Here is a 12604-nt window from a genome sequence, read left to right on the forward strand (position 1 = left end):
CCACCTGTCCCTACCCATTGTGATATGAGTTGACTAGGCAATGTACATTCCTATGCAACGTACTCCACAATGAACACTTAGATAAAGCCTGAGGGTGGAGAAAAACAGAAAAATTAAAGGAATACTATCGATTAACATGTTTTTTTAACCTAAGATTGAGAGAGGTCCCGAAGTGCTGGTAAATAATGATGTATACATTTCACTAGCCTATCTATTTTGTTTACTGTATCAAATTCCTTTCACTCTTAACTGACAGCAAGTCTGCTCAAATCTGACGGAAGAGTGAACCATAAGGGGAGGGATTCCCTCACAGTGCATTTGTTAACCCTGGGTGTGTGAAAGAAAGTCCTGTGTCTATGACTGAAGTGTCTGAAGAGAGCAGAGGAAATGCAACTTGTTAAAAACATTTGTAATTGTCTGTGACAGCACAGCTTTTCATACTTTTTTTTTGCTTTCAGAAAAAAATACTCTGTAGTCTGATATGCAGAAAAACACTGTCTGTGCATTGAAGCAGACACTCTTTTGCAAATGATTTGTTCCAATAGAGCTAAATCCTACACACAATGAATTAAAGCTTTTGCCTCTGATATTTAACATAAAAAGTAGGAAAATGTTTGCACAGCTACTTAGACATTATTTGTATATTGTCATTTTAGAACACTTGGTTTGATAGTGTTCCTTTAAGTGAACACATCATTACCACTTAGGCTCCCCCTGCTCTGGCTGCTATGGCTATTGCTACGCCCCTGCCTGTTTAGGTGATGCAACATTAGAAATAGGGATGTTCACTGAGATGCTAATAAATCCTGCTGCTTTTGATTGGTCCATTTCCAAACTGCATACATTTTTACAAAGGTAGCATCAAATTTGAATGATCTTAAAAGGATTAGCATCTTATTTACCAGCCCTAATCAGTGAACTTAATCCCATCTTTACAAATAGAACGGCAAAATATTTTGTATTAAAAAATATCTAACTGACGGCTTGCATTTTTTTTAACACTTTCTGATGATTATGCCCTTTAGATTCTCTTTTACCTGAGCTGACTACTTAAGACTGAAAAGCATTAATAGCTGCAACAAAAGAATTCCAGATGAGTAAGCCGGAGTTATATTGACAGTAATTTTTTGAAAGTATGCTATTCAATGCTATAAATATATATAGAAGAAACAAATGTAACAAAAGAGCTAGCGTGGGTTGATAAAAGAAAGATCATGCTTAGTTTGCATGAGAACAAGTCAAATCTACCTACAAATGTCATTGATGTAGTATATTTAGGGAGTAGAACAATTATATTGACAGAGAAAATGAGTGTTACAGAAGAATGAATGTACACAGGTAAAAAGAAATGTCTTTGAATGACACAAAGTATAACTTAAAAAGAAACACATCTAAAATTGGGCTGACGTTGGTGTGTGCCACAAGGTTTACTACTTGGTCCCTTCCTTTTTAATCAATCATTAAAGCACTACAAATCAAGGACAGAAGAGATCTAAAAAAAGGGATTGGATACAGTAACTCTGTTAAAAACAATAGTTGGAAGGTTTAAATTAAAATAAAACACCTTTCATAAAAGCATTTTTACTGAGTTCTAAAAAAAAGACATATAGGGCTTGATTCACAAAGCAGTGCTAACCTACTTTAGAAGTATTTAGACGTGCTAACCAGGGTGCTAAGTAGGTTAGCACCAGATTTCTCAATCAGATCGTGCACAAAGTTTTGTGCGCAAAGTTTTGCGCACGCAAAGTCCTATGCGCGTGCTAAGTCCCATAGGCTTTAATGGACACTTTGTGCGGAGCGCCCTGCACTCTGTGCAGTGCGCACGTAAAGTTTTACGCGCATAAAGTTTTACACGCGAAAAGCTCGTTTAGACGTGCTAAGGAGGTTTTCACAGGCGTGCTAACAGTTAGCACCGCTTTGTGAATCAAGCCCATAGTAGGTTATTAATATGCAAAAATATTCTCAAAATCAAAAAGTTAGAGATAAAAAGAACCCACAGTGTAAAAAAAAAGAATTCGCCATCTGTTTAAAAAAAGATTGTGTACAGTCAGAGTAGGAATATCATGTAAAGGAATACAGTTACCCTACAACAATTTAAGTCCACTGAACTTTCCATTGTATCATTACTGATATTTATAATGTAACTGAGAATAATTGGCATTGCATTGCCAGTACTTCTAGCCAATCAAAATTTGGAATCCATTCCTTATTCCATCATTTTTCAATTTTGTGCATTCACAAACTTTCACACAGACATGAAAGTCTGTATGTTCATATGATAATACTTTATACTGACTTTGATGCATTTTTTTTTCAAATTCAGTGATCAAATGACCCTGATGTCTATGACTTACTTCATCGTTGCACTCTTATATGGGTCCATTGTTTGCATCATAGTTTGAATATCTTAACTTTATTAAAATATACTAGCTTTAAATCGTACAGCATATAACAGAACAACTAAATCAGCAATAAAGTAAAACAAGTATTAGGGTAAGGGAATGATGAGGTTACCATTCTAAATATCCAACCCTTTTTCTGTGCTGTGAGATGTTAATTCTATCAATTAAGCATCAAGCTCACTTTATTAGTGTTATGAATCTTGAGGGGATAAAAACCAAGGCATTTTAAAGAAAAACATTATTTTCTAACAGACAATTAATACAACTGCATATAACATCTCTGAACAGTGACTACACAGACAAGCAAATGAAAGCAGCTGACCACGTACCCACACACCTTGGCAGAGGTGCACTCCACACACGGCGCCCACCGCCAAGACAAATAATTTCCGAGACTCCTTCAAGACGATATCCCGATGAACATGTGAACATTATGATGTCCCCCACTCCAAAATGGCTTCCTTGTCTCCTTCCATACTGCGGAACGCCCGGATCATCACATGGCTCCAGGCTGTATTCTAAAGAATTAAACATAAAACACCACTATAGATTATTTTGTCTTTAGAGTAGTGCAAACCACTGTGTGGACATGCATTCATGCACAGTAAAGGGTTAACTATCCCCTCTCTGAGTCTTGGGTCTAGGTTTTTCTTACTGACTTTGCGGTACAATATAGAGCAGCAGAGTCAGTCACCAATCATTACTATAAGATGTGCACCGTTCAGTAGCCATCCTTTCCATCCATCTCTCTCTCTCTCTCTCTCTCTCTCTCTTTCTCTCTCTTTCTCGCTCTCTCTCTCCCTATCTCTCTTTCTTCTTTACTCCTTCAGGTTTACTTTTAGCCGTTTACCTAGGCTATTTTATCTGACGAAATCTGTATAATGAATGGTTCTTAAAATATTGTTAATGTACATTGAGATACAAAAATAATTTAAACACTCAGATTTGGAATACATGCTATAGATCTGCTTGATTATTATCTTCTCTTGAACCCTCAACTCAAACCTTTAGTACCCACTGCTCTGCGTTGCCTCATTCCTCTAAAACAGGCTAAATTACAGTAGGTTATAATTACTTATTATATGTATTGTCATTTTCACAAGATTTTGCAAATGTTGTCTACAAGGGGCATCAGATGCCTCTTTTAGTATGTCTTCTGACACCGAACCGCTCTTGGTAGGCAAAAAAACGCTCCACCCTCCACCCTGAACAGAAGGATAAACCTTCTCTGGCCTTACTAATTCTCACCTACTCTTAAACACCCAATTAGAAAGAGCCTAGAAGAAGACCACAAGACTGGGAGAAGTAGTCAAGGACACTTCCATTTAAGAAATTGAAAGTTTTGGAAGCTGGCATGGAAACCAGTAATTTTGAGGTCTTCAGAAAGGTAGTTAGTGCAGAAAATCTTGGAAACTGCCCAAATACCTTGCTCAAACTCTAGGTTAATATCCCTTTAATTCACACTGTTGTTCTGTTCTGATAGTTCACACCACCAAACCCTGCTTTCACTGGAAATAATCTCAGCAAATTTCCTCTATTTAACCCTTTCCAATATTTTTGGTGTACAACTGTGCACCTGACAGGCACCTGCTAACCAGATAATGGTAGGAAACTGCTAGAGCTGGGAGTAGGCAATTGTGTGTGTTGCAGTCAGCATTCAGTATAGAGGCAGTGGGGTTGAATTCCCTGGTGGTGAGAGGTCCAGGCCCACCCACACTTCCCTCTGGGTATTGCATGGTGGTTTGGGGGCCCCGGCCAGTGAGAGAGTCGTGTGAACCAGTGTTTGTAGTATACTGTAGTGTGTTAAAACCTGTCACTGCCTTGCAATACTCACTGTATTGCAGTGTTAGCTCACATGCTGCACAAACAGTAGATTAAGTGACTGCAATGTACACACAAAAAATGTGTTACCTAAACAGACATTTTCATGCAAAGCATTTCCCAACCCTGTTGAGTGCAGTGTTAGGCAAACACTGTGCAAGGAGTATTTTTTTTTGCATTTACAGATTAAAATAAACCCTTGTATTATTTTGCCAGTCTCATTAGCATCCTTAATATGGTCCCAACCACCACCAAAGCTTCCCCAACAACATATACTCCCAACAATTAAATTCACCATGCAGATATGGCGTACTACAGTCGATATGGCCAAGTTGAGGTCCTCTCCCTCCCCTCTCCTACCGATATTGGGCAACCCTAACTTCAAACCAGGCCTCTCTGAGTCCTTCATGACCACTTGGTATAAATTGGGTTACTTCAATTTGAACAACTGGGTTCACCCTCTTACAGGCAAAATTCTCACCAGATCACAACTGGAAGAAAAAACTTATTTCACCCCACAAATAATTATGGGATATAACCAAATCACCCATTTTATACACTCAATTATGCGTAAACCCAACACCACTCTCTCCATCTCTCCATTTGAGCGACTGTGTCTACATGGGGGATCTCAGAGAGGCCTAATCTCACAAATCTATATACTTCTCCTCACTAAATCGGGCTCCTGGGTTCCAAGTCACCCATACATGTCTAAATGGTCAACCTCCCTCTCCAAAACCATATCTATGGATGACTGGTATGAAATTTGGGAAAACGCTAAACATTCGTCATTATGTGTACAAATCAGAGAGAACATCTACAAAATTATCTTTCGCTGGTACCTGACACCAGAAGTTTTATCAAAAATTTACCCAGACACAACAGATTTATGTTGGAGAGGCTGTAATGACAAGGGCACATTGGAACATATTTTTTGGCTATGTCCCCTCCTCTCCCCCCTATGGAACAAGGTCCAAGAACTCATTATATCCGTCACTGGTATCACGGTTCCTCTTGATCCTCTACATATGGTATTAGGTAAACCAATGCCCGACATAAACAGACATGTAAATCGTCTAATTACACATATCCTAACAGCCACTAGACTAGCCATATCCTCAGCATGGAAAAATCTAGCTCCACCAGATATCTCCGAGGTGATCCTTAAAGTTAACTGGACCAGATCTATGGAACAACTTACGGCTTCACTAAGGGACCAAGAAAAGAATTTCCATAAAATATGGGATTCATGGCCCTACACCTCACCTGACTACCAGCCCCCATGAGCTATAGATTCTTAATTTCTATCATTAACGTAGGCCTGAGAAGATACTGTGACACCACATAGACATCTCTCTCATTACCCAATATAACATTGGGCCTTTACATACCCACCTATCTAAACTAATTGCACCCTTCAAAAAATTGGCTAACCACTGACACACCATATATCATAGGAGCTGAGAATACTACTCTATACCTTGCTTCTTCTTCTTCTCTCGACTATCCTTTCTTTCTATTTCTTTCAAACTAACCTAACCTTATCTATCTCCATATCGTTGTTGATTTAAACATAGTTCTTTACTTCTGTTGGTTTAAATTTATGCCGATGAAGCAAACCTGTAATTTCACTCCACTAAATGCTTCAATTCAACTTCTATAACAAGTATAATGGGTTATATTCCTTGGCTTTGTTGGTAGTTAATATGACTCAGGTCAAAAGAAACTCTAATCACTTGTTATTCACGACTTGAGCACCGCCAAACTGGACTCTATTAGAACTAATATATTTTTATGTTATTCTGTATGCTTAAAAATAAGTGACTTTGAATACTTCATATAATACCTTATCTCATAAGAACTTGCTCAATATCAGACCATCTCTGCACATTACTTGTATGTTGAATACTGTAAACTGAAATTTATTTGAAATTTTGTGAACATTCTGATGTTAAAAACCAATAAAAACAGTATAACAAAAAAAAATAAAAATAAACCCTTGTATAAAATAAATGCTTGGGGGGGGGGGGGGGGGGGGGGGGAGGGCACTCCACATTTTGCCATTTATTCCCCTTTTCTATGACACAGTTTTTGGACAGTTTTGACACTTTTTTAAAAGACAGAGTGGCTGCAAATACACCCTGAAGGTTTTTGAAGTTTGCCTGCCATTAAAGTCAATGTTGTCTGCTGCAAACAATAATAACAATTCCAATATTTGCATAGCACTTTTCTCCTGTTGGACTCAAAGCACTTGTGAGGCAGCCATAAGGATTTGCTCAGTAGGCAGTAAGAGTGTTAAGGAGTGTTGTCCAAGAATTCCTTACTGAATAGGTGCTGGCTTACTAAATAGGAAGAGCTGAGATTTGAACCCAGGTCTCCTGTGTGCCTTACACTATCCAGAATAATTATCCATCATTATCCAGAATCAGTGGCGGGGGCAGGAACTTTGTCTGACACTTTAATCCTCATAGGGGGATGCCATGCCAGGCCTGATCCAGCAGCGGCACCTCTATAATCGATCAAAATGTGGTGGAGTGGTTATAGGAGATGACAGGCACAGTGGCAGGAGACATAACCGATGGCGATCAGAGTGTCAAATTTAGCCCGACACTTTGATGAGAAGAAGATGACACTATGCCGGATTGTATCGCCAACAGCGCCATCTAGCAGTAGCCACATTTTCCTATGATGGTCATTGGTGCTATAGGGGAAAATGCCAATGTCAGACTTATTTCTACAGAGGATTGGAGATGGTTAAAGTGAACCTCCAGACTAAAAATCTACTCAGCAGCACTAAAAAGGCTTGGTGTTTCTTTAACAGTTTAACATCATCAGAACTTTGTTTTTCTTACCCAAACCTCATTTTTAGCTGCAAAGAAGAAATCTGCCCGGCCATTTTTCCCCTGATGCTGTACAAAGCATGATGGGATTTCTGATGTTGTTGTTGTTCTTCTGCTGTTTTTTGTGCAATTTTTTTTATTTAAATTTTGAATTTGAAATTTGAAGCCTAGCACGCGCAGCTAGGAGGGGTGATCAGGACAGAGGACAGTTGGAACTGTGTATCATACTCCCTGTCACCTCCTTTCAACCAAAAAGATGGCTGCCCCCATGAAATCACAAACATTTGCATGTTATTTTAAAACAGGGTGGGTAAGAGATTATATTACCTATCTATTTTAATGAACATAACTAATGTAGCTTAATGACATTATGTTTGTTTAGGCTGAAGTTCCCCTTTAAACTAGGAAAATAAAACTTCTGCTAAACTTAACTTTTATTTTTTCAAAAACATTATTACAGTTTTTTCCCCCTTCATTATTACTGAATAGCAAAGCATTCAATTTTGAATAGAAGATTGACTTAATTTCCTTACCAGAAAAGGTGATGTTGAAACCTTCATATGATATTGAAAAATCAGAAATAAAGCGCAGCTGAGCTCTGAAATTTCCATAGAGGCCGGCGTTAATTGCTGCAGGGAGTTCGGAGCCGGTGAGGCGGGCCAGCGGCTGGGTAAAGCTACCGTTCTCTGTGATTAGCAGGTAGTCGTGAAGATCCTCCAGATGAAAGGTGTGAAAGGTGAACTGTACTCCTAAGAAGACAGAAAGAAGAGACTAGATTTAGAGGCACAGTTACAACCTTACAAACAATTTACTGTGGTATGAAAGCAAACCTACATTTGAATAAAGAAATCAGAGAGGCATATTGCAAATCATTGTTATGATTATTGCACATTTTACGCAGAGCAGGTACATTTTGTGAAGCACTTAACAGAGAATTCCGAACAAGTTATGGCAAATTTGTTGCTTAAATATAAGTCAGTTGGCTAAATAGGTCAACAGGAGTTGAAGGAGCAAGATGAACAACACACACTGGCATCTGCCTGCCTCGGGGTCCTCCAGAGTGTGGTGGCTTTTTCATTAGGGTTAGTCAATGAAAGCCAAAGAATTCTGAGTTGATGCACAATTATGACTTTTTGTATGCAAATCTATGCTAGACAGGGAGAACGTCACTAGGATTCCTGGATTCCCCATTAAATATGCTCTGTTCTGTGCATGCACGTTGCATGACCGCCACCAGCAAATTGCAAATTTGACTTCAATGCATTCCACTGCCACTGCATCCCTGTGGAAGTCACACTGAAACGCGCTGTTGACTTTGCGGAGAGTCGGCAACGAAACAGAAGTTTATGGCACAACACATCATGATTAGTGTGCTAGGCCCCATACACTTTAATTGCTGTTGATTTACCCTGCATGCAGAAAGGGTAATGCAATGCTAAAAAAGTGTATAAGTGTAAACGGGGCCTGAAAGTAGTACCAAGGCTGTAAACATGATTTGCCTTGTTTACTGCACTGAATACAGATGTCGCAGATAATTGTAATTTTGTGAAAATATCAGGAGTTCTGTTCTTTTTAGGCACCTTGCTTTCTCTCTGCAATGTTGCTTCTGTGCAACATTCTTTTTCCTCCATCTACCCGTTGTTGTGGCCACCATTTGGGTTAACTCACATTGGGCCCAATCTAATGAATTTTTCACACCTTGTCAAAAAAATGCATTTTAAGCCACCAGCATGCAAAAACATTTTTGACAGTACTTATATGCCTACATTTTGGTACTTTTTGAATTGCAGAGTGCTGAAATGTAATTTTAAACAGAGGATTAAACATTTTCTCCCAGTAGAAAACTCAAGTGAAAAAGATAATTGAACAATGGCCATAGTGTGAAAGCATTCAATCAAAAAGAGCTGGCACATCCAAGATGAATCTTTATTAGTTCCATATAAAGCATGTAGCCAACATTTCGGAGAAACATTGGGCCCCTTTGTCAAGGCACAATTTGCTCGAGGGCAACAATTTGTCTGCCGCTGTAAGCAAGCTCCTGTGCACTTAGCGGGTAGCAGCAGCACTCTTAGTCTGAAGGCTAAGATGGTGGGCTGGTCTCTTTTTTACTTAGGGCCCAATCCAGTTCACTTTTACTCCTATGCTTTCTCCTAGGTGATATTTTCACAATATATATAAATTGCCCTTTATGCCACCCGTAAGTAAGAAAGTACTCCGAATAATTTTGACGGTACTTTTTCACGTATTTTTTTTTGGGGGGGGGGGGTGAGGGGGGGGGGTACTCTTTCAATTGCAGTGTACAAAAGTTAATTTAAACAGAGGATGAAAATTATCTTCTAGGAGAAAACTTGAATTGGAATTGGAAAAAAAGTGAATTGGATCGGATCCTCTGCAACTTATCCTCCTTGGCGGTAATCCCGAGCTGAGCTCGGGGTATGCCGCCGGAGGTCGCCGCTCAGGCCCTGCTGGGCCGATTTGCTTTCTGAAAAAAGCAGCACACGCAGCCGGCACTTTGCCAGCCGCGTGTGCTGCCCGATCGCCGCCGCTCCGCGGCGATCCGCCGCGTGCAGCGGCGAAAGAGGGTCCCCCCAGCCGCCCGAGCCCAGCGCAGCCGGAACAAACAGTTCCGGCCGGCGCTAGGGGCTGGATCGGGCGGCTCTGACGTCAGGACGTCGACTGATGTCCATGACGTCACTCCGCTCGTCGCCATGGCGATGAGGAAAGCGAAACAAGATAGGCCGCTCATTGCGGCCTATCTTGTTACTTTCGATTGCCGGAGGCGATCGAAAGTACGCTTCCGGAGCGCCCTCTAGTGGGCTTTCATGCAGCCAACTTTCAGTTGGCTGCATGAAATATTTTTTTTTTAATTTAAAAAAAACCCCATTTCAGCCTCCCTGGCAAAATAAATAGACCGCCAGGGAGGTTATTCCACCAACTTTGATACTAGCAGTAAGAAACCTCAATGTTTCTCTTTACAACATGCACAACCATAACCGTACTTTATTATGCTCCATCAGCTGTAGCTCTCATTGCAGCACCTGCATGGCCATAAAAGGGACTCAATGGTTCCAGAACAAAAAAAAAACATATAAAAAGCCATAACTTTGCACATTTCACAGATTACAGTAGGTAAAACATTTTTTAGAACTGAATATTTTTGCAAATGCATATTTTTTTTTTTGTATAACAGTTCCTGGGTGAAAAGGCATACGAATCAGAGACAATCATGGGTTAAGTGTCTAAAGAAACAACTGTGCTAATTACATTTCATAGTCAGGCATTCAGATGAGAAAAAGAGCCAGTCTGGGAATGGAGCCAAGGTCAGAGGTTGGGGGATAAGACTCTGTAGTTGGACTGTGATGGGTTATAAAGCCCCAGTGTGGACAGCAGAGAGCTTCATGTCTTATCAAGGTCAATGGGAGAAAGTGGAACGGAATGCAGGTGCCAAAACAGAAGGGTAAATCACGTGGGACACTTGGACTCTGCAGACGGGTTGGCAGAGTCAGTTACGTGGTGCCTTCTGGAATAAATGGAATTGCTTTTTGAAAGTAACATGATTTAATAGAGTGATAGCTAGATATAGTAAATTCATTGCTAATAATTTTGGCTTGCATTCAAATGTAATGCATATAGGATGCTCCCTGGAAGTAGGCCAATCATGTACACGTTCTGCTGATTTAGATCGACCCGGTTGCATTGGCCATCTCTGGTGATATAACACAGATCTTATAATGGTTTCTGTAAAGCTTTAAATACTTTATTCAGTTTGTGGTAGAATACGTAAAAAGGGGATCTGGAGTGAAGGGTTGATGTACAGGGTTGTCTTTAGGCATAGACAAACCAGGCAGATTTCTGGAGTGACACCTGCAGGTGGGGGCACCACAGTAGTACTTTTAGCACACTGCTTGTTGGAATTCTTTTACACAGTTACTAGTTTAATGTTAAAGTGTAAGAATGGTCATTCTAACACATAAACTGGCACTGCTTGTTAGCATAACAATGATAGGGCCGGTGCTATTAGTGTGCCAATTAAGCAGTAATTGTTTTAAGCTACCAGTGCTGGCTTTGTACTGCTCAATGCAGTAATATAAAGCTGTGAGAATGTCACTAATGTACTGCTATCACATCCACCCCCCCCCCTGCACTACCCTGACCAGCAACACAGAATGGGCATTCCTGATTAATGCCCAACTGATATTTTAACAAATATCAATCAGGACTGCACTCATGTTATACAGAAGTGTCTTAGATATGTTTACATCTAATGATGGGAGAACATCCTGCATCACAAGTTCACCCATCACCAGGGCTGGGTTTAGCATAAGGCACTGTAGGCATGAGCCTACAGGCGCTTGGTGATAGTAAGCTGTCTCACTCTGCTCCTTGAGTGCCTACCTCTCACCTTCTGAGTGGAGTGCAAATGAGCGTTTACTCACCTGGCTCTCAGCATTCCACTGATGAGATCTCCCTTCATTCAGGAACAGCTTAACCACTTAAGAACCAGCGGTCTCTTCCCCCTTAAGGACCAGAGACTGCTGGTAGAGAAACGGCAGAACACATACAAATAGCCGCACATACCCGCCGCAATCGCCATCACAGCCGCATGTTGGGAACCTAAGCCACCCACTCTGCTGTCTCTATGATGGCAGAGTTCCAGTGAGTCGGTCAGGAGCTACTTTCATTGGCTCCTGACCCTGCCTATCAATGTAAGCCAATGGGAGCTACTTATGTTGATAGACAGGGTCAGGAGCCAATTAAATTGGCTCCTGACCCGCTCACAGGGCTCTGTCATTATAGAGACAGCAGAGCGAGTAAGCTGCGGCGGGAAGACAGCCACAAGGTCATCGGGAACGAAGAAAGCGTGCGAGAATGTGTGTCGTCGGTTTATTGAAATCTACGCCCAGCCAGCCAGATAGCCATCAAAACAGGGCATAGATTTCAATCAGCGCGGTCCTAAAGTAGTTAATACTGAGGGTACCTCTGGCTACTTAATACTAAGAGGCACATGTAGCCACCTCTGCCTCTGACACAGGAGACCTGAGTAAGAATCTCAGCTCTTCCTGTTCAGTAAGCCAGCGCCAATTCAGTAAGGAGTTCTTGGGCAAGACTCCCTAACGTTACTACTGCCTATAGAGTGCACCCTAGTGGCTTCAGCTCTGGAACTTTGAGTGTTTCAGGAGAAAAGTGTGATATTTAAATGTTCTGTATCGGTATAGGCTCCTGTGATTATAGATCTGGGTATGCCTATCACAGTAGCAGCCTCTTGATCCCTAGCCTACATCGCTTAGCTGAATCTCCTGCTTGCTCACTCACCTCACCTCGTAGATGTCATCCTAGAGAGAGCTTGAAGGGTGGTGTATAAGTGAGCAGCCCATCTTTTCAGAGGTGACTCAGCCAAATAGAGGGCCGCTATCCTATGCACCACCCATCCAGTCTGCCTATCCAGGCATTATTGCACTAGTGTGTACCAGGCAGTGGACTCCCCTCCAGTGCAAAGTGAGTAAGTGGGTAGAGGAAGGGGCAGAGGGATGGCAGCCAGTG

At 41.1% G+C, this 12604-nt stretch overlaps 1 protein-coding gene across 1 annotated transcript in view; it reads right to left on the reverse strand.

Annotated features, from left to right (window-relative positions):
* Window positions 1-12604, reverse strand: part of CSMD3 (CUB and Sushi multiple domains 3) — a 1539978-nt gene that overhangs the window by 547942 nt on the left and 979432 nt on the right. Inside the window, exons 22-23 of the mRNA XM_068237930.1 lie at window positions 7597-7812; window positions 2732-2920 (exon numbers count right to left, since the gene is read on the reverse strand). Of these exons, the coding sequence (XP_068094031.1) occupies window positions 2732-2920; window positions 7597-7812 (405 nt within the window). The remainder of the gene's footprint in view (window positions 1-2731; window positions 2921-7596; window positions 7813-12604) is intronic.

The sequence above is a fragment of the Hyperolius riggenbachi genome, chromosome 5, assembly GCF_040937935.1.
Source record: "Hyperolius riggenbachi isolate aHypRig1 chromosome 5, aHypRig1.pri, whole genome shotgun sequence".
NCBI lineage: Eukaryota > Metazoa > Chordata > Amphibia > Anura > Hyperoliidae > Hyperolius > Hyperolius riggenbachi.